The 20544-nt window shown below is 39.8% G+C and overlaps 1 protein-coding gene across 1 annotated transcript in view; it reads right to left on the reverse strand.

The window, feature by feature from the left end:
* LOC141788601 (disintegrin and metalloproteinase domain-containing protein 10) overlaps nucleotides 1-1081 on the reverse strand; it is a 33272-nt gene extending 32191 nt beyond the window's left edge. The window contains exon 1 of the mRNA XM_074667500.1: nucleotides 1021-1081. Within this exon, the coding sequence (XP_074523601.1) occupies nucleotides 1021-1081 (61 nt within the window). The remainder of the gene's footprint in view (nucleotides 1-1020) is intronic.
* Nucleotides 1082-20544: the final 19463 nt, after the last annotated feature.

Here is a 20544-nt window from a genome sequence, read left to right on the forward strand (position 1 = left end):
AAAAGCAGATCCTGCTCCATCTGCACAGAGCTTCTGCCTAGCTTGCTTTCTAACTGAAGTGGCCGACCTGACCGTAACCAGTGACATTTCACCCATACAAACCCACAAATAAATGAACAGGTACTCCACTTATAATGTATTTTATACCAAAAGGCTTTCGGGCACCCCTAGAATTTTTTTATTTATCAGTAAAGCCTAAATGGGCAACTTAACTTGATACATCATATCTGTAATAACCCTTACTCATGGTTACTACCTAGCATGCTCCAGTTATTGGTCGGCCTGTAGGGTGAAATGCAAAAGTTTTGTTGAGTTTCAGCCAGGCGTTTTACACAGAAATGGCGTTCTAGCTGACCTAAAACATGGGATTTTTCTGAAACGCTGCCGACACCGTTGCCGTGTAAACAGTAAGCTGCCGTTTTCAGTAGGATGATGACGTCACACTCTACTTCTTCACCCATACAACAGGACAACAGTACCGTTGTTACAATCGACACAGACTACCGTGTTGTGCTTGTACTGCACAATGAATGATGCTGTTGTCATATCAAATATTCAGTTTGAGTGATCAGGGTTGATTGAGAAAGTGGAGGCAACCTGAGAAAGCTTAGGGGGAGCCTTGTGCTGGTGTTAACATGTTAGCTTACAGCTGCCTTTCCTTGCTGAATCACTCTTCCTTACTCATGGTAAAGCAGATGGGCGTCCCTCATTGATCACAGTTGAATAATTTGAATGTTATGTCTGTGCAGGGTTTGCATGAGGGCTCCCGTTTAACGCATTCCAGAGAGGACAGGTCGAGACATGCTTCAGGCCAGGAGAGGCCAGTTCACCACAGCAGACACAAGCTGCAGGCACACACATCCAGACACACACACAGACACACAGACATACACTCTGCTCAACTACAAACAAACTGAAATAGTTACACAGGGTGCAGCAAGTGCCTCTCACTCACACAAACTCATGCACACAAACTCATACACATGCATACACACTAATCTGCATATTCCAGCACACTACCTGTAATCTGTTCCCGACAGTCGACCAACAGCAGCAGCAGCCAGTAGTGTTGCACGCCCATGTTCACCTTATTTTTTCGTTTATGTTCTCTCCGCCTTTCACTTTGTTTTCCTTCTTCTCCTTCGTTCACACTCGTCCCTCTTTGTCATCTTTTCTGATTTCACCTCTCCCTCAACAGCCCCGTACCCGTGGTGTTTCCACGCAGGAATGTGACTAGTTTGGAAGTTCAAGCAGGTATATACGAACACTGACACGGTGGAGAGGCATATTCAGACTTGTTTGCAAGTTTATTGCGAGTTATAGCAGAGCTTTGAGTCAGAGTTTTGAGTCAGAGAAGATTAATTATTGTTGTAATGAAACAAAGTGCTTAGGGTTGGAGGTGCACTGACAAGCAAAAAATAATAGCTATTATTTTTATAATGTTTAAAAGTAACTTTAGACATAGAAGTTTTCTAATTCATTAAAAGAAAAAAAGAGACATAAGTCACCAAAAAAATTATGCCATGACTTGCTGAGATATTTCTGGCTTGACTGTCTGTAGAGATACAAACAAACCAACAGATATCACTTTAGGTTAATTTGGCTTGTTGGAATAATGTTTATGAACACCTGTGTAAGCTTTAACAGCAATGTTAATTGTGGCTTTCATTACATTTGTCTCTGATTGTTTTGTTCTTTTCAGGAGCACATGATTGTGTGTAACGAGGAAGTGTTGATTTTTGTTGTGCTGTTCTGAGAGTCCCAGTAAATCTGTCTATAGAAAGCTATCCTCCTCAATCTGACCAATTCTTATTTAGATAGTAATCAACCCTCACGCTACACCTGCTTGCTTTATATTGATCTGAAGGAAGTTTATAATGAGGCACGGACCCCCACCCCCTGATTAAAAATCAGTCAGTGAAATTGTTAACCATGGTTCCCAGTGGTCTGCCCCAATTGCACATTTTGGCTCCACTTGAGGGCCAAAACGTGTGCACTAAAAGCCCCCCTCGGAGGCTAAGACACACCTCCTGGAGGGCTAATGTGCCCTCCTGGTTAGCAAATACAATTGCCATCTTGGTCAGCGAGACCGCACCGTATGTGCTTTTTTTCCCCCCCCTGCCCTTCAAAAAGTCTGTTCATGCTACCACTGGTCTCGCTTTACAATTCTGTTTGACAACACGCTCAGTGATAATAAGAGCTAGATGCTGCATTAAAGGGCAACTCCGGTTTTTTGACACCTGGACCTTATTTATAGGTGTGTGCATGCTCATATACTCATTTAGACAAACATTGTGCAGCTCGGAGTCCTTCAGAAGTTATTTCGATCAAACCGATTTTAGCCGGACTTAGCGGGGGCCACGGCAAGGGAGCTTCAGCACGGGACATAATCTCTGCAAAATCGCTCATTTCGGCTATATTTTTTCATCCATCGCCAGTGTTATCATAAAGTCAGCTCGTCTACCGTGTTCAGACTACGACTTCGAGTTTGACGGTTGTCCTTACCGGTTTGAGCCTCACTACACGGACGAGGAGCTCCATGAAAGAAGGATGCAGAGGGAGAGAGACGAAGAGCTGGCTTGAGAACAACAAACAGGAGCATGTCCACGACTCGATGCCAACTGGTGGTGCGCTTGTGGACAGTGTTCGCCTATGGCAACAGAAGAGGAGCGTGTTTGTGATAACGATGGATAACGATGGATGAAAAAATATAGCCGAAATGAGCGATTTTGCAGAGATTATGTCCCGCGCTGAAGCTCCCTTGCCGTGGCCCCCGCTAAGTGCGGCTAAAATTGGTTGGATCTAAATAACTTCTGAAGGACTCCGAGCTGCACGATGTTTGTCTGAGTGAGTATATGAGCATGCACACACCTATAAATAAGGTCCAGGTGTCAAAAAACCGGAGTTGCCCTTTAATGTGCTCCTTGGATGGCTCCAGGTTGGGTTTAGCTCCACCTGACTGCTTCATCAAGGCTAAATGCTAAAACAATTTTAAATATATGGTCAACTAACAAACCTGAGTTGTTATTGAGGCCTACTTGTGAAACTGATAACAACTGATATAAACATGAGTGAATCTCTGATAAACACTTTCTTACTTACCGGCTCAGCGACTGTTTCGAGCAGAACTGTAGCGGTCAGTAACAAAATCTGCAAACTTATTGTTATGACTTGGGGTTTAACTAATATTTTTAACATGATACTTTTATAAATGTGAAATAAAATTGATTCTCATGATTGTTTCTTTGGCAATCAGGAGGGAAGGGAAGCATTCAGTTTGCTGATTATTAAACCAACTGGAAACACCAGTGCTAGCAAAGTTGAAAGTCTTTGTCCACTTTTACTCACAATAGCACCCCATTGTTCTACTTTTGTCCAATTTTAAACCCTGATTAATTTTCCTTTTTTATCAACAGAGGAACATGCCTCCCACGCTCTTATTTTGGACTCCTGACCGGTAGAGAAAAGCTAAAATTGTTCTAAAAATGAGAAGAGAAGTCATTGGCGTGACTCTGACCATGTCAGAGGTCAAACTTGGGGTCACATCTTGAGGATGTGAGATAGTCTTTGGTAACATGGTGAAACCCAAAGAGGAAGGATGAAATGGGAAGAAGTTTGATGCTAAATGAGGTTGAATAAGACCAAACAAAATAATCTTTAAATTTGAGATAATTGATATTATTTTGCAACTGTTTGATGGATATTGAACCATAAAGAAAATGTTTCTTTGCGTTTAAAAAGTGCAGTGTGGAATCAGAACTGCTGTGTGACTGGCTTGAGATGTGAGATGCCTCAGAAATACCTGCCAAAGGAACCACCACAGCAAACTGCTGCCCCACAAGAGTCCAAAAAACAGTTTTCCATGTAAAACGTTCAAAACATATGAAGAATAGTTGCCCCAGATAAAGAAAAGTCTCAAATTTTTGTCTTTCTGCCAGTGCCGAGCTAAAAGCCTTTGCAGAGATCTGAGAGAAGAGTGCACATTTTGAGTTTTAGAGCATCAACGTATCACTTTGGGTCTTTGTTACCTCCGCCAAGGAGTTTATGTTTTTGGGAGAGTTTGTCTGTTTGTTTGTCTGTGAACAACATAACTCAAAAACTAACGAATGGATCTTGATGAAATTTTCTGGAAACGTTCAAAATGGGATAAGGAAGAAGTGATTACATTTGAAGGTGATCAGGATCACCGTCTGGATTCAGGATTTTTTTTAAAGGATTCTTTATCATTATGAGATAGGGCCGTTTTCACCATATGTGTATATAACTCCACCATAAATGGTCGGATTGCTTATGGAAAGAAAACAAGACAAAGTCATGATAATTTCTGACAGATGTTAAAGTACGATCCAGATCCTGACAATGTTCTGGATACTAAGATCTGGAATATGAAATATGTAGTGGGTCATCATAATTTTCAACACTGTCAGGGAACAAATTGTCGTACAAACCTGCAACTAACACCAAATTGTAGCAGACAGTCTGCTGAAAGGGAGTATAACATTAAAGTAGGACGTTGTATGAAAATCACAGTATGCTTGGTGGAGGTCTGTGCTCTCTGAGTGCTTTTCAAGTTTTTTACGTTTTATAAAAACATCAGGGGCTTATCCTATTTGTTGAGGGCTGTTTGACGCTTAAACTCCCCAACTGAATGTATTCACATTAGATACCAGTTTACTCATACAATTCATTCCTAGCACTGACAGCTAACCCACTCAAATAATCAGAGCAATGTAATGCGAGTAAGATTTCTCTATTTAGTGTCCATTATTGTCCAAACTTAACATTCATTTCTTTGAACCTTGATGTTTTATGATAGCAAGAGGGGTGTGGGTCTGAAATATTGATGCATTTGACCTGACGGTTGGATAATGCAATAATCTCCTCATCTGAAGTTCCCATGAAGTCTTGGCTGGGCCACATCCAGCTGTAAAAACCTATAGCTGTCATGCTATCAGACAGCTGCATTCAGCTCTTTAGGCTGCAGCAGACAGCACATTACACTGCGCGACTCACTCCTCAGGTCAATGTTTTACAGCCTGGTTTGGAGCTTTAACCCCCCCACCCTTTAATCATCCACTGACCGCCTCCCCCTCAAACCTCCTGCTGCACACTGATTGGCCAGGAAGGGATCACCCGGATCCAAGCAATGACATCACAGCTTTTTTACACACCCATGAGTACACACACACACACACACACACACACACACACACACACACACACACACACACACACACACACACACACACACACACACACACACAATGCCATATGGAGCTTGTCTATTTGCAACTGCCTTCTCAGTAAAATGAAGTGTAAGTTTACACCCTCACCTCTCCGGATGTCCTTGTGAGACTCAACGTACAAGATTAACACATCTCCTGATGAGCACATGTTCCCATTGTAAGACAATGCAAACAAACTTTTATTGTCAAAGTAGCAATTTATCTTTGAACACCTGCACAACTTTTACAACACCTTGTGCCCTTGTGTAACCTCCTGTAATTATAAATGACAATACCAGGAAGTTCACAGCAAGGGAGTATTTACTTTCCAATGTGTTTCCATACTGTTTGATTTTACTTCCTGTTACATGAATGTAAACTTTGTCATACATGCAAATTATCCTCAGGCGTGACTGTAAATAGTTTTGTCAGCTCTGGGAATCCATCCACATACATGTTCTTCTCTTCTGCATTTAATATTTATGTTCATTCCTACAGGGTAAAAAGCTCCCATGAGGTTTACCAACAGCTTAACTGAAATGTTAAAATGGATTTCCAGCTTTGAGGCTGATTCAAACCTACACTATGCATGACATCCAATCTGACCCTACAAATGTCTGGTATTCAGTGCCAGACAAAGGATCATGAGATAATTAGAGCGACTGCAGGCCCCTAACAGACTTCTTTGGTTCGTTGGGGTTCATAGGCTATGGGAATTATCAAATCACATCATTCTGCTGACATAGCAAATTGTTAACCCCCTCATAGACCTGACCCACTTCACAAAGGACTACAGCTTTCCCTCTCGTCCCTCTTGGGGAACACACAATATCCACTCTGTGTCACTCTTCATAGTGAGGGCATTGTGGCTGAGGTGTTGACATAGATCTTAGATGAACTGTAGCTGTCACTTAATTGACCCTGATGTCTAAGTGAGAGACCAACTGTGTATGTGAGCATTTGCAAAAGTTGGAAGTGCATGATTTTTAACTCCAAAATTAAATAATTTGAAGCCATAAAAAGGCAAGATCATATTTTCTCAAGGAAAACTTTCAGTGGGTAACTTATCTCTTTGTTGAGATGCTGGCTGTTTGAGTGAAAGTGAGTGAAAAGTATTGGAGAGTCAGTCCAATTCTGATACAATGCTTCCCCCTAGAGAAAGCTTTAAAAAGTTAAGCTTCAAAAGTGATGGAGTCTGATAAAGTTTTAATTTCTAGATCAAGATCTAAATTCCCAAGATAAACAAATTTGTGGTTGGCTGATTTGTATCCACCTCGAACCATTTCACTTGCCAGATAGGAGTAACGTAAGCAGTAAAGTTCGATCACATGATGACTGAGAAGAAACAGCACTGACTGCACTGTTGTAATGTTTGTTTAAAGATATTTTGTTTGTCAGTCAGATACTATGAAAGACTCTGAAATCCCTGGGACACTCACTGATCTTTCAGGGCACAGAGATAAGATTTTAAAGACCAGGCTCAAACTCTACTCCTGAGTAAATTGTGCCATCATTGGCACAAGGTCATTACATCAGCAGTTCCCCAAAACAAGACAGCGAGATGAGTCAATGATGAGTTCTTTCAGGGGGAGGACTACAAAACAACTGCACATCCCCATAGCAGAGATAGAGAGGAACAGTCTGTAACCCTTTCATATAATAATAATAACAAGATAAGCCAAAGTTTTGAAAAAAAACCCTTACACTTTTACTAAAACCCAATCACCAGCCTTGACACATTAAGAGTATGCTGCGCAGTCAGTGTCATAATAATAAAGATTTGACAAAATGCTGCATTGTCAGAAAAAAAGTAAGGACACCAGAGGACATTATCTCAGCCTGATCTTTTCCATAGAGCTTCACTTTTCTACTTTTACCTGTGATTTTCTGATGTCTTTAATTAAACTCAGGGTGTATTGCTGTCACAGTCAGCAGAGCAGTAATGCAGTTATACCATAAGATGGCACCATTCAAAACCTGATTTGTCTACTGTATTGTTTTAACTCAATTTAAAAGTCTACTCTTCTGATAGTGTCAGCTGGAGACTTTGGTGCACAGTGATTAATGTCTGTTTTTTTTCTTATGTATATTTTTTTTCTCAAGTCACATTTCTGAAATTTGAGGCCAGTGCCATTTATTTTAAACTGGCAGCACAAAAGTCTGAATATAAGTATGTGTCTTATTTTTTTCTAAAAGAAATGTCTTATTAAACTTAACATAAACCACAATCACCTGACAAGTCCTGAAGAATCTCTTATTACAAGATTAAAAAAAAATATATGACGCCTAAATTGCTTGTAAAGAGTTTAAAAATATGGGGTAAGAAAAATGTACCTTTTTAGTTTCTTGTATTAAGACATCATTCCTTTTATTCCCAATTCTATCCATAAAAAACATTTTTAACACCTTTGCCTTACCTTTTATTTAATTCCAAATTTATCTGGGTCACATTTAACCTACTTTCCTCATGTAAAAAAAAAAAGAAAAGAAAAAAAAAAGTTATTTCCTGGACTAATCTAATTTTTACACTCTTTTCTATCAGTATACTATGCACTTAAATGTTGATTCATCACAGCATTAGCTACCTGTTTGACAAGCACAACACAAATCAAGCTTTACAGCTGTTAAAAAAAAAATCAAAAACCAAAAACCTGAATAATAGACTCAACCTGCTGCTGTTTACATCCTGAGGCAACCCCCTTTAACACCTAGGGATGGGTACCTTTCACATATGAAATGATACGGTACAATGCCCGGTACCTTAATTTTTGGTACTTTTTTGTGCTTATCTTGTAAAAAATATCAATTTGTTTGATAATATATATATATATATATATATATATATATATATATATATATATTTTTTTTTTTTTTTTTTTTTTTTTTTTTTTTTCAATTTGACATATTTATTCTATAATCTTCTAATGCTGTGTTCAGGTCCAGCATGTAAAATTGCCTACTCTTCCACTTTTTTACAGTCACAAAGATGCATTTACCCTAACATGGTACCTTTTAATTTTTTGTGAATTGGTACCCGGAACTTTTGACAGATTTAGGTCGGAACCTATAAAAGTACCTAATTCGATAGCCATCCCTATTAACACCCCTACCTAAGCTGTCATTAAAACCAAGCCTTAATTACACCCTCAACCAACCCAATTTCTTCTTCTTTATTAACCAACAACTTATAAACCCTTAGTTAACCCCTTGTTACAAGCTCAACTAACCCCAAACCCAAAACACTAAACTAACCATTTTTTAGACGCTCAACTAAACCTTTGATACAGTCTTGACAAAGACTTCACAAAACTTTAGTTGACACTTGGTTACTCCATAAACCAACTATTTCTTTCACCTTTGACCCACACCTAATTACATTCTTCAAACCTCTCTGACACCTCTAACTGGCCTATTTTATAACTTAAATTTCACTCTTAACTAATCACACATTACACTTTAATTCACCCACTTGTCAAACCTTCACACATCCTCTCATCACACAGTCAATCAATGGTTTGTCATACCCTTAACTAACCCTTAATCACCCTTAGGAGGTGCTGTATTACAACCTCAACTAACCCTCTTATACTCTTTAATCTTTAACCAGCTACATGTCAAAAGTCTAAAATGGATAGCTTTCCCCTCTCCTTCTCTGTCTTCATTGTACCACAAACTGACAAATCTTACTTTTCAGGTTGCTGTGGTGATGGCCTAAAGTACTAATTGTAAGAGTGCAGCACAAATCCTCAAAACATATCCTGTTTCATTGCCCTTTCTTTTCTTCCAGTGTGAGCACAATTCGTACAATGGAAATCATGCTATATCTAAAGAGCATACAAAAATGAACTTTTTGTGGTTCCTAGCAAGAAAAACACATATCTTAGGTGAAACCTGTTCCTTATGTACTGAAATGTTATAGTTTGCTGAATACAGCAATGGATATAAAATTGATGTCAGACATTACTATTTTTTTCTTGTACACCACAGGCCATTAGTCAAACCATGTCTCAAAAAGAAACTTTTTAATAGGGATGTTTGATACCACTTTTTTTCAGATCGATACCAGTGCGGGTACTTCCTCTTCAGTAGTCACTGATGCTGAGTACACTGAAAGTACTTTTGATACAAAAATAAAATAAATAAAACACAAACAACTCTCTCTGAGTTAGTGCACAATAAAACTAACAACTTTGCAAAATAAGTGCAAAATTCAAACAGTTTAACTGTTAACTCTCCCTGGTTCATTCATGTTGTATGAACAGGACCTGGAGCACATTTGCCGTGGTGTTAAACCGCAGCAAGTAGTGATAACCACTGGCGAGCAGGAGTTCCTTGACATAACAAAACCTTGCCTAGAGTATTGGCTGCTGGTATCTGCAGCCTTTACAAGTACTGAAACCTTGAAAAAAAGGCTGGTATCGGCCTGATACTGATACCTGATATCAGTACTTGCCCATCCCTACATTTTAATAAACTAAACCATACTTCCATTCAGCATCATGTTGAGAATTCTACAATATGCTGTGTTAATACTTTTGATCCTGTTTTCTCTTTATCCTTCACATTTGTTTCTCCCTTTGACTTTCTTGTGCAATAATAAATCTATAACTGTAAGATAACTACAAGCTTTGAGTAAGCCGTATAGTAAAATGAGAAATGACAGAATGAAAGGTGACTGCTGCAACCGAAAAATAACTCTATTGTCAATAAGCTTGAAATATCCATGGGATGCTTGATAAAGATGCCATGATGAGAGAAGCAGTGTCTCTCAAGTTGTGATACTCAGCCAGGCCAGAAGAGGGAGCTTGTCACCCACGCAGGCACAAATACACACACACACACACACACACACACACACACACACACACACACACACACACACACACAAATTAAGTCTATGTTATCAGGCGTCACTATGTGCGCACACACAGTCCTTTTCAGTTAATTCTACTGATGACAAATCACCCCCTTCTATTAGTCTCTAAATGAAACATTATGTTGAACCTTATGTAGGAGCAAAGAAAAAGGCTCACTCACACACACTTCAGGCCAGCAGCACTGTCGTGTGTATTTTGTGGATCTTGATATGATTTAGAAATATGAATTCTGTGCTTTAATTGAAAAATACAATTCTTAGCAGGACGGGTTAACTCACGACAAGATTTATTTGTCAATACTTTGACTTTGGTATGTGACACAGAGACACTATGTGTGAGAAAATTTGCTCATGAGTCGATAATGAGTCTGAGAAATATGTTTGGATGGTATGTGTGATTTCACAGAAAGCTGATGGAGCAGTCAAGAGTTAAACAAGCACATATTTTACAAAAGAAGTGACAGTTGCATTTTAGCATAGGCAGCTAGTTTAGATTTACCACAGAAACCAGGATGGAGTTACTCTTTCAGGCCATGCTGCCACAGGCTGGACAGGATGAGCTGGCAACCAGTGGTCATCGAAACATGCTGCAGAGTGACCTCATCTGTGTTTGAAGAGAGTTTCTTTAAAATCAGGGTTTTAGACTTCTGACTTGATCAGCCAGTGGAGGGAGCACGGGAGGGGGGCGAAAAGAGAGAACTTAAGGGAGGCCCAAGTCTGTGAAGGCCAGGGAGTTTTGTTTTGAAGGAAGTGCTGAGTATGAAGAGTGTGATGTTCGGCCAAGAAGAAGCAAGAGAACGACGAGTGTCTGGATGAGGAGCTGTTTCAAAATGTGAATTTAAAACATTGGTTTGATTTATGAGAGTAAGTTAGGAGTGTTCAGAGAAGATCCCCATATCTTCTTTTTATGGGTTACCCTCATACCCACCTATTTCTTCCCTGCATGTCCACATGTGTGGCTCACTCATTCAAAGACTCCTGGTGATGATGGCTTTGTTGGCAGATGCAGTGTAGTTCAGAGATGTTTCACACACTGGGTTTATGCTGGCAGCTATCAGCGCTTATCAGCAGAGCGGCTGCTGGATAACGTCATACATTCTTCCTGCATGGGCTTTTGAGTGTGACACTAAGATAACCTAAGCTAGACCACTTTATTAAAATGCTTTTAGCTACCTCCATACTCCTCTGGATCACTTGGGTTCTCACAAAGAAAAAATATAAACATATGTAGAGAAAACAAAATCAACAAAAGCTCATTTATACTCTTAGCAGAGTTTACATCACTTCATGTGCTTTCAGGTCTGCTCTCATTAAGTTTTTTTTAGACAACAATGTGGCGACTTAGCACCACATGAAAGTTTATGGTTTTGACAAACTATCAGAGTCTGATTACCTAATACCAGTTCCCTTCAGTTCTGCAGAGTTTTATTGTCTCTTTAAGCTGACTCGTAGGGTTTTATTGGCCACAATTTAACTGTTTGGTTCATGGTTGCAAAAGCACCACTCTTATCGATGTTTTGTTTTCCAGCCACAGAGGACTCTTTTCTGTGAAGAGTGGGAAAGTGAAAGAGTGTAAAGCAGATTAAAAAGTGTCTGAGACTTAAAGGTGCAGTGTGCACAGAGATATCTTACTGACAGATTCTAGACTAAAACACTTCTTCTCTCAACCCAACTGTCGCTGCTGGCCTTTGAAGCTTCTGGAGATTAAATCATGTTTTTACCACCAAAAACTTGTATTAATCCTGTTTTCAAATTGTTTGTTTCTTTGCTCACAACAACCAAAACTAAAAAAAAATTGACCAATTTCTGTGCTCAACGCTTCAGTAGAAACATGGCAAACATGTTTACCCTCTATGAATTCATAGATTTTCTACCCTATCTGACTGCTGCTGTAGAGTTGCACTTTGCATCTTTGACAGTAAAGAAGGGAAATTTTCAGGATCACATCTGTAAAATGGTTAAAAAAAAAAAAAGGAAACAAAAAAAAAAAGAAAAAAATTGAGAGCTCAAGTCTACTCTTCCCCCCTTCCCTTCTCCCTGTCGGCCCCTCTCCCATGAATGAGTGTGATTGGGTGATAAACACTCTGAATAGCCGGTTCTTGTTACAGCTATTCAACTACAGGGATCTTTATTGACACATCCTCTTTGAGCAAAGTCAAAGAGGCAAATGTTAAGGCTGATAACAGAGAGCAAGATGAGGTGGTGCCAAAGCAGACTCACAGACACACACACTGAGACTCACACAGTGTTTAGTGATGGTGAGGGCAGTAAGAGGACTGATGGTTGGGCTAACACGATGTCATGGTGGCCCTGACAAGCTAGCACCAGAGCTAACTTTCCCTCTTTCATTGCAGAACATCATAACATTAGCTTATAAGCAGTAAAAATAGAGGTACAGAACAGCCTGAAAATATGTCAAACAGTTTGTTGGATGTTTTACACCTGCATCCGAACATTCCCTGGCACCATGTGGCCAACATGGCTAAAACAAACCTTGTCTCATCAGCTAAATATTTGCACCAAAACATAACCAGGAGTGTAAGGTGTTGCCAAACAGGTCATGAAAAATGTGAAACAACTCTGGCATCACATGTGAATAGTTGAACATAATAAAACAGTAAAGAACAATACAGTCGTGCCACGTGCAGACACACACCTATCTAAAGAGACAATCCTCAGACTGATGTGAAGTGGGTTTCTTTTGTTGTAACATAAAGAGATAAAAACTGAAGAGTAGTCGTACTTCTCTTTACAACGCACAATTTCCTATCATGACTTATAGCTCATGATTGCATTTTTTGTTTACTTTTACTTTAAATTGCAGCTTATTTTACCATGTGAAAAACATGATTGGGTTCTAGTTCCCACACTTAGGCTTCCCATAAAGAAACAGTTATGACCAGAGCTTCAGTATGCCCTCAGAGAAAACTGCTCTGATAGTGAAATGTTATGAAAATGTGAGCACAGGGCATGAGAGAGGCTGCACTCACAATGCATGATTCATTTAGAGAGGGAGGGAGCTGCTGTGGGAGACTTTCCTCCTTCCAGGTTTTGTCCTCTATTAAAATTACTTATAAGTTTTCTTCTGTTTAACTTTTCATAGTCTTTCCACATGCACAGACTTCTACCCTGATTTCTCCTGCTCTGTCTGTAGCTTCAAATGTGACTTTATCTTTGCTCTATTCCCTGGTGAGATGAGTTTTGGGGAGTTTTTTACCTTAAAAGGCCATGTGGAGTGGAACGCTGGTTTCCTGTGGGAGGGGCTTTCCTCTGACTGACTCTGGAGCGAGAAGCCAGGCCCATCCTCATCCTCTCTTAACCCTGCTGCTCAAGTCACTCCCACTCACACACATTTTTTCTTGCCTTTTTTTTCCAACTCCCAGAAAAGTGGTGAAATCCAGCTACAGCCAGATGTGTGTGCACAAAGTGTGTGTGTGTGTCTCAATGCTGACCTCCTTACTTAATGGGGGGTTACGGTCATGCGGGGAAACAAGGTAATGAAAGAGAAAAGGGAAGACAGCAGGGTGTAAAGAGGGAGAGAGTCTGAAAATAAAGTGGGATTAGATGAATGAGTAGAGGGACATGGTGAGGATAATGAACACAACTTTAACGCCCATCATACCTGCGCCCTCTGTATCAAAAGTAAAATAATATAGGGGTAATGTCCTTATAAGGTCAGTGCTGAGTCCAGGCTGCAGAGGTGAGCCCTCAGCAGCTGGTGTGTCACCAGTGTGTCAGCATGATGTCAGAACTCAAACATACTGCACCTGGTCTGACTTTTGCTCTTTACTTTGTATTTGTGACTATTTCTGTGTGTAAAAGTGCACCTTACATTGCCCTTAAAATGTCAGGCTTCATTATGTATGTGCATATCTAATGTCCCTGTCTAATAAAGAACTATCAAATGTGTGCTCATTCAAATAGTTAAAGAGAAATCATCCATTGTATCTCATAATTTATCATTCAACAGGTTCAGAATCTGTGTGCCTTCATGTGTTAGAAAAAAATCTAAGATTGATGATTTTTATTTGTTGTCCCAATGTCAGACCTCTTTTAGTCCACAGATGGACAAAAGCTGTACATGTGGCATGCAACAGAATACATCACACTCCCTGTTCTCACTACCTCACATGTGAGCAATCAGGTTCCTGTTTACACTCCTTGATTTAATTCTTAACATCTAAACCTGACCTGCAGGTTTCATTCTCCATGCAGCTGGCTGAACAGCAGCACTTCATCAGCTCGGTGAGTTATTGTGCACTGAACATTTACCTACTGAGCTTGGGGTGCAAATTAAAGAGGTGGTGGATACAGTTTGGACCAATCAAATACAAGAATGACTTCTTCATTTTGATGAAATGAATTTCATTTAAGTAACATTCCTCTTCATGAAGAGATGGGTGGTCAGACGTATTAAATGCACTTTTTCAGATGATGAAACAAGCACTCTTTGATGTCATGAAGCGCTGCATGTACATGTCTTTTAACTCTGTCCATACTTCCAGGCATACTTTGCTAAACTTACCCTGAAGCAAAGAGCAGTTCAGACATGCAAACTAATCTCTGATTGGTTAACTATACATGCAAACGTTTTCTACATGTCTAAAGGAAGTATGTGAATGCGTGTGAGCCAGCAGTAAGCAGGTGCTTTGGGGGCACATGATGTCATTTCACGCAGCACAGAATCTCGTCACACAGGAAACATGTCGTTCCGTCTGAACAACCAAAAACGTAACAGAAGAGATGCTACTCGCTGGCTCTGTGTGTGTGAGAGTGTGTCACCAGAATCCAGGTGGTGTCCTGTCTAGATGACTCATGAGGTATGTTTCCAGCCCAAGGCCAGAGGTGTTCGCACATGTATGAGGACAACCACCACTGCGCAAAAAAAGAGAGAGACCCCTTTCAGTTCAGCTTTGCATTTCATACAACAGTGTGGAGTATCCCTGATCTTTTTTTAATATGCTCTGGTCTCCATTATAAATCATGAAGTCTTTTATTGGCTCCTCAACTACTTTCATTTGCAAAATATCTTAATGTTTAGTCTGTGCCTGTCCGCAACATTTCTGTGGCTGGGAGGATTTAAGAGAAAGCATACTTGGAACATCGGGAGAGGATATTGAAAGCACTAAATTACACTCTTGAATTACTCTCTGAGAGGTTGGGTGGGTGAAACATTCATACAATATGTGGGGGAGACTTTTAACTTCAAGCCTCACAAATCAAAGGAGAGGGATGTTCACATTTAGGGCAGAGGGAATGCTTTCAGTGGCAACAGATTCACCCGATTTACAAATTCAAAAATAATCCAAAAACAAAAACACTGTTAATACTTGGAACTGTTACCATACATCCTTTTGGTATATTTATTTGTGCCCATTTTGTTATGTTGTTATTAAGTGGTGGGATTAGCAAATCAACCAATATTAAAACCAGAAATTGTTTTGGTTAATATTGAACCACCATTAATTTAATAACTGGGGTGTCAGTTTGCTGGGTCCTCCATCACTTTTGTAGCAAAGTAACAACTGTTGAATTTTAACAACTGTTAAAAAAATTTTGGCACTACAAAGGTAACGCTGATCAGTTACTGAGTAAAAATAAGTGATGTGAAAGGGGCGGGGCCAAAGGGTTAGGCAGAATTGTAAAGGTGACACCCAGAATCATTGTGGCAGCCCACAGAGCCATCTCAGAGTCAGAACATGACTGGCCTTTTAGTAAGAAGTATCAACAACCCCAAAGCAAACCTTTGGGCAGTGATGATTATTTCTATTTAATTTTAGTCATCCATTATGACTCACTTCTGTTCACTCCTCCAATTGTTGTGGTTGTGACTGTGCGAGGAGCCGACGCACTCGCCTCTGCACTTGGGAGAAATAAGAAATAAGACGAGTTATTAGTTGTCATCGTGTCAAACAGGGAACACACCTCAAGTTTCTCAGAAGAAATACGACAACCTCAAATTCTGTTCAGCTTTTTAAGTTTTTAAGTTTTTAATTTATGATTGTGCTAGTACAATAAAGGAGAACCAAGTGCAATAGTAAGAAACTTGTTTTAGGCAGTGGCAGCTGCTGGTCAGTCAAGGAGGGGAAGCTAATTTTTTCCCGGACTACATCATAAAATTGTTTATTTATTTAAATGTAAATCCTACCCTCCGTGCCAGCTTGCTATTAGCTGAAGCTGCTACGTGAGACTACGACAGGCTGTAAGTGTGAGTGACAGGGGGAGAAGCTCCACAGCTGTAGCTGTAGCTGCTTATTGGTGAAAAGAGAGAGAATCTTTAAACACAGCACTCGTCGTTTTTAAGAAAGGTAAACTCGCTGGGGACCGATAAAGCCTCCGAATCCATCCAAAACAACTTAATGTATAACTCAGAAGATGCTCCGGTGGAGGGTTATACTTCAAGATCTCATTTCTCATTTCACTGTCAATCAAAAAGGGATTCGGCCTCAGACAGATCATCCAATCATCATGCAGAAGCCCAGTGTCCAGGCCAGTCCACTGCCTCATAGACCCCCAGAGACGCTGAGCGTCCCGATGGGCAGGACAAAGCCCAGCGTTTATCCAATGACCGTCCAGTTTCCACAGTGGAACAACCCACTCTACGCTTCCCCACTAAAGTCAGAAGACGCCCAGCATCCGACTGTGTTAAAGCGCTGAGACGCCGCGGGGATGAATGAGAAGGAGGTGGAGCCAGTTACCTGTGATAGGGAGCTGACTCTGAACAGAAGATGAAGGAGTACATATCACCACTTTTTGGGGGGACATTTTAGGGGAAGCTGAGCTTCCCTTACAGTCTTAGAGCAATCGCCACTGGATTTAGGGGTGTTCAGTTTGTGGAGTAATGTAAGTCCAGGTTAATAGTTGGAAGAAGTAGCCCCTGTCTTGCATTGCCCAGGAGACATCTGTGAGTAAGCTAAAACAAGTAGTTAGATTAAAAGGCAACTTGTTCATGGTGCCAAGCAAGGCTAATTGGTTTACAGGGCAGTGAACATTACCATTTCTTATTAGGTTGGCTTATCCTTTTCTCAAATAGCGAAGATGTGTAGGATCATAGCCAACAGGTTGTTTCCCACTGGGCTTTGTTCACACTGTCAAGATTCTAATTTACATAACTCATCATACATTATCCCCCTCATTTCCTGGATACTCACTACAGCTACAAAGATCTTGACAAAAAAAATAGATTTTAAGATGTTTCATTCCAAAATTCACCTCTTATTCTTTAAAAAAATAACTCATGACTCAACTGACTCCATGGTCAGTAACATGTATCACCCTCCGTGTGAGAAAAAACAGAACTAACTTGAACATTTAAACTCATGGTTGAGTAGCACTAGACTCAACATCAAATGAGGTTTCTGTAGAAGTATTTATGTGTCCTTTGTTCAGTGGTTTCAACAAATCAGAATCAAGTATTTATATGTTGGTCTGACCTATTTCCCAGGCTTACACACTCAGATGCTGCCTTTTTTTGGTTTGAATCTACAAACAGGCTAAGACCACAGCTGTTCTATAAAACAACGAATAAAAAACTGTGCTTCCTATCTGGCATGCTACTGTCACCTGAAAATACTGCCACACCCAAAGCAGCAAATGGTTGTGACTACTGTTCTCCTGCACGGGTCATCTCTCTGACCACTAAAGTGAAGCTACTCATTCATGATGATTATGTGACAGTCTTTTCTTAGCCAGTTGTTTTTTTCCCTCTTGGCCATCTCTGCTGTTCCAGAGAGAGTAAGGAGGGACAGTTTGGTTGTGGATCAGTTTTGCAACTCCTCCAAATCAACACCACAGGCAGCTGCTGAAGACATTAACGGCTGAAAAAGCATAAGAAAAGCCTGTAGAGATTCAGCAGAGCTTGTCTTTTTACCGTACGACACTTCAACTCTTAACAAAAGCTGACTGAGAGACTTCTTTACCAATTACTTCATCGTACCCTGTCTTCTAGTGCACTCAAGCAAAAGAAAGCATATGGCTTGAATCACAGTTTTCATTCAGCTCTTCATGATAGATCTTTGTAAATTCAACAAGATGGAAATACATGAAGCAGATCTGTAACAGCAGTCAAGTCTGTGAAGTATTTATATGCATATGACATGTTATTGCACCATCAAGGCAGAATCTCATAAACATGAATTGGTAGTGAAATTAGATATTAATGGCTCAATGTTTAAACACACCTGGCAACTGTGGCTCATTAACTTCTTTGGCAGCTCTGTACTGTACCAACTGATGAAACTAGTGTTAGCTCACTTGTTTATTGATCAAACATAGACTGTATATTTGAATGGTTGTCGTCAATATGGTTTGAGTCAAAGGTAAGGGATTGGCTGCAGTGTTGTCATAAAATCGGCCTTCACCATTATCCCAAATGGAACATTGGTCAAACAATAAAATCACAAAACATCAAATATTTTTTCTCCATCGTGGTAATTAGTTCTTCTCATGCTTCCCTCATGCCCCAGCATGCATTTTTCCTTGAGGATTAGTTTGAATAGGTTGTCTAAGGTCAGGCAGGTCATGAAGTCAAGCTCAGCTAACAGTACATCAGCTGCTCTTAACACTAGCCCTATCGGCTGGCAACAAGGCAACCAACTGGCTGATTGGAAAATAAGCATTCTACTTACTTCCACTGCAAAACACTTTGCAACCCAGCTCTATCCCTGCTCCTCTTTTTATGCAGTGTGTGATTTTATCAGTGTAATGGTCTTGTCACCGATACCTTCTTTGTTCTGTACCCTTGAGGGTCTTTGCTGCTGTTCTCCCTGCCTTAGCCTGGCACATGTTCACATGAAAGAGAAGGGAGCCCATCTTTGTCATTCCCCATAGGCTGGTGGAAGGGCAGGGAGCTCCCAAAATGGAGACAAACTTCCGAAAACCATTTAACTGCATGCATATTGGTAGGAGTATGGCCCTGACCGATATCAGAGTACACAAATGAAAAGTAATTTTAAAAATTGTGTAGATTGGGAATATAAAGAGTTATTTACAAAAAGGATGTAACACAAATACTTTCAATTTCAAAATGCCATTTGAAAAGTTTGCTGACTCATGATATAAACTTTTTTTTGCCTTGTTTTGGTTAGCATGATTTAATATTTCTGTGCTTACCAGCTAACAATAAATTAATTAATTTGCTACAAGAAATGTTTTCTATAGGTTTTTATATAAAACAACTTTTTTAACATAGTGTTGCAGCTGTTTTTTGTTTTTGTTTTTTTTTAAATGTGTGGCCTCTCAAACATGTTATTTTACTCATGGTAGGGTCATGCTGCAGAGACTTTTACTGCATAAAGCTGCAGATATCAACAGGTTGGGAATATTATTAATTATTTACAAAAAGAATGTAACAGAAAAACTTTAAATTTCAAAATGCTATCTGAGAAATTTGCTGTCTCACGCTATAAACTTTTTATTTTGCCTTGTTTTGGTTAGCATGATGTGATATTTCTCTGTGCACTATAAATTAAAAAATATGCCAAGAGAACATTTTCTACATGCTTTAATATAAAACAACTTTTTTAACCTGCCAGTGCAAACAGTTTTTTATCATGTGTAGCCCCTCAAACATGTTGTTTAACCATGTTAGGTTCATATGCTAGAGAGACGTTGGTTTACTTACATAAAGCTGCAGATATCAACATCCCAGTCTAGATTCAATAAAGTAAACCTGTTCTATCTTCTTATTCTATATTTACAACAATTATTCACGGTTCTGGTGCGATTTGTGAAATTCTGATGGTCCCTTGTTTAACAGTAGCAAGTTGTTTGTTGCAAGCCCAGCAAAGCATTCACAATTACCATTTACAATATATTTCTATCTTTGCGTGTGTTTGTCCAGGGATCCTTCTTCTTTGTGGGCCCTTCATCTGTCTACATATCCACTGGACAGTGGCCTCCATTGTTCACAAAAGCTGATTCTCAGTCTGGTTACATTCCTCACTCAACAAACTCAAATATCAGGTGCACACAACTCAGAGCTCAAATTTCATCAAGTGTTTCATAACTTTGGACAACCACTGACACAACCATTGTGCTCTATCTGATAATGATGTTTGAAATAACCATGGATGAGCTGTTTGAATTACATCACATGGTCATAAAACCAAAGTCAGTGATACCACGATAGAGGACATTTGCAGAACGGGAGGGTGGTAGCATCTCTAACTCACAGCTGTTTTGCACGCACAAACCTCTGAAAAAATATTTCTCAGTTCAGTTAAGCCCTAATTATTTCTGTTCATCTATTCTGTGTGCTCTTTTTAGACCACATAGCAGTTTTTGTTTGGATACAAGAGTCCTTGATATAACAGGTGGCTTGGGCAGGGCAACACCTTTTTCTTTAAAGCTCAAATATTATGACAGCCTGGTTACAGCATGGGAAACTTTTTACTTCATCTTTATCCTTCTATCCCTGTCTTTATCTCTGCTTTTCATTTTGTT

This window comes from Halichoeres trimaculatus, unplaced genomic scaffold (genome assembly GCF_033239565.1).
Source record: "Halichoeres trimaculatus isolate MK-OKI-2021-1 unplaced genomic scaffold, fHalTri1.1 fHalTri1_scaffold_4, whole genome shotgun sequence".
NCBI classification, from domain to species: domain Eukaryota; kingdom Metazoa; phylum Chordata; class Actinopteri; order Labriformes; family Labridae; genus Halichoeres; species Halichoeres trimaculatus.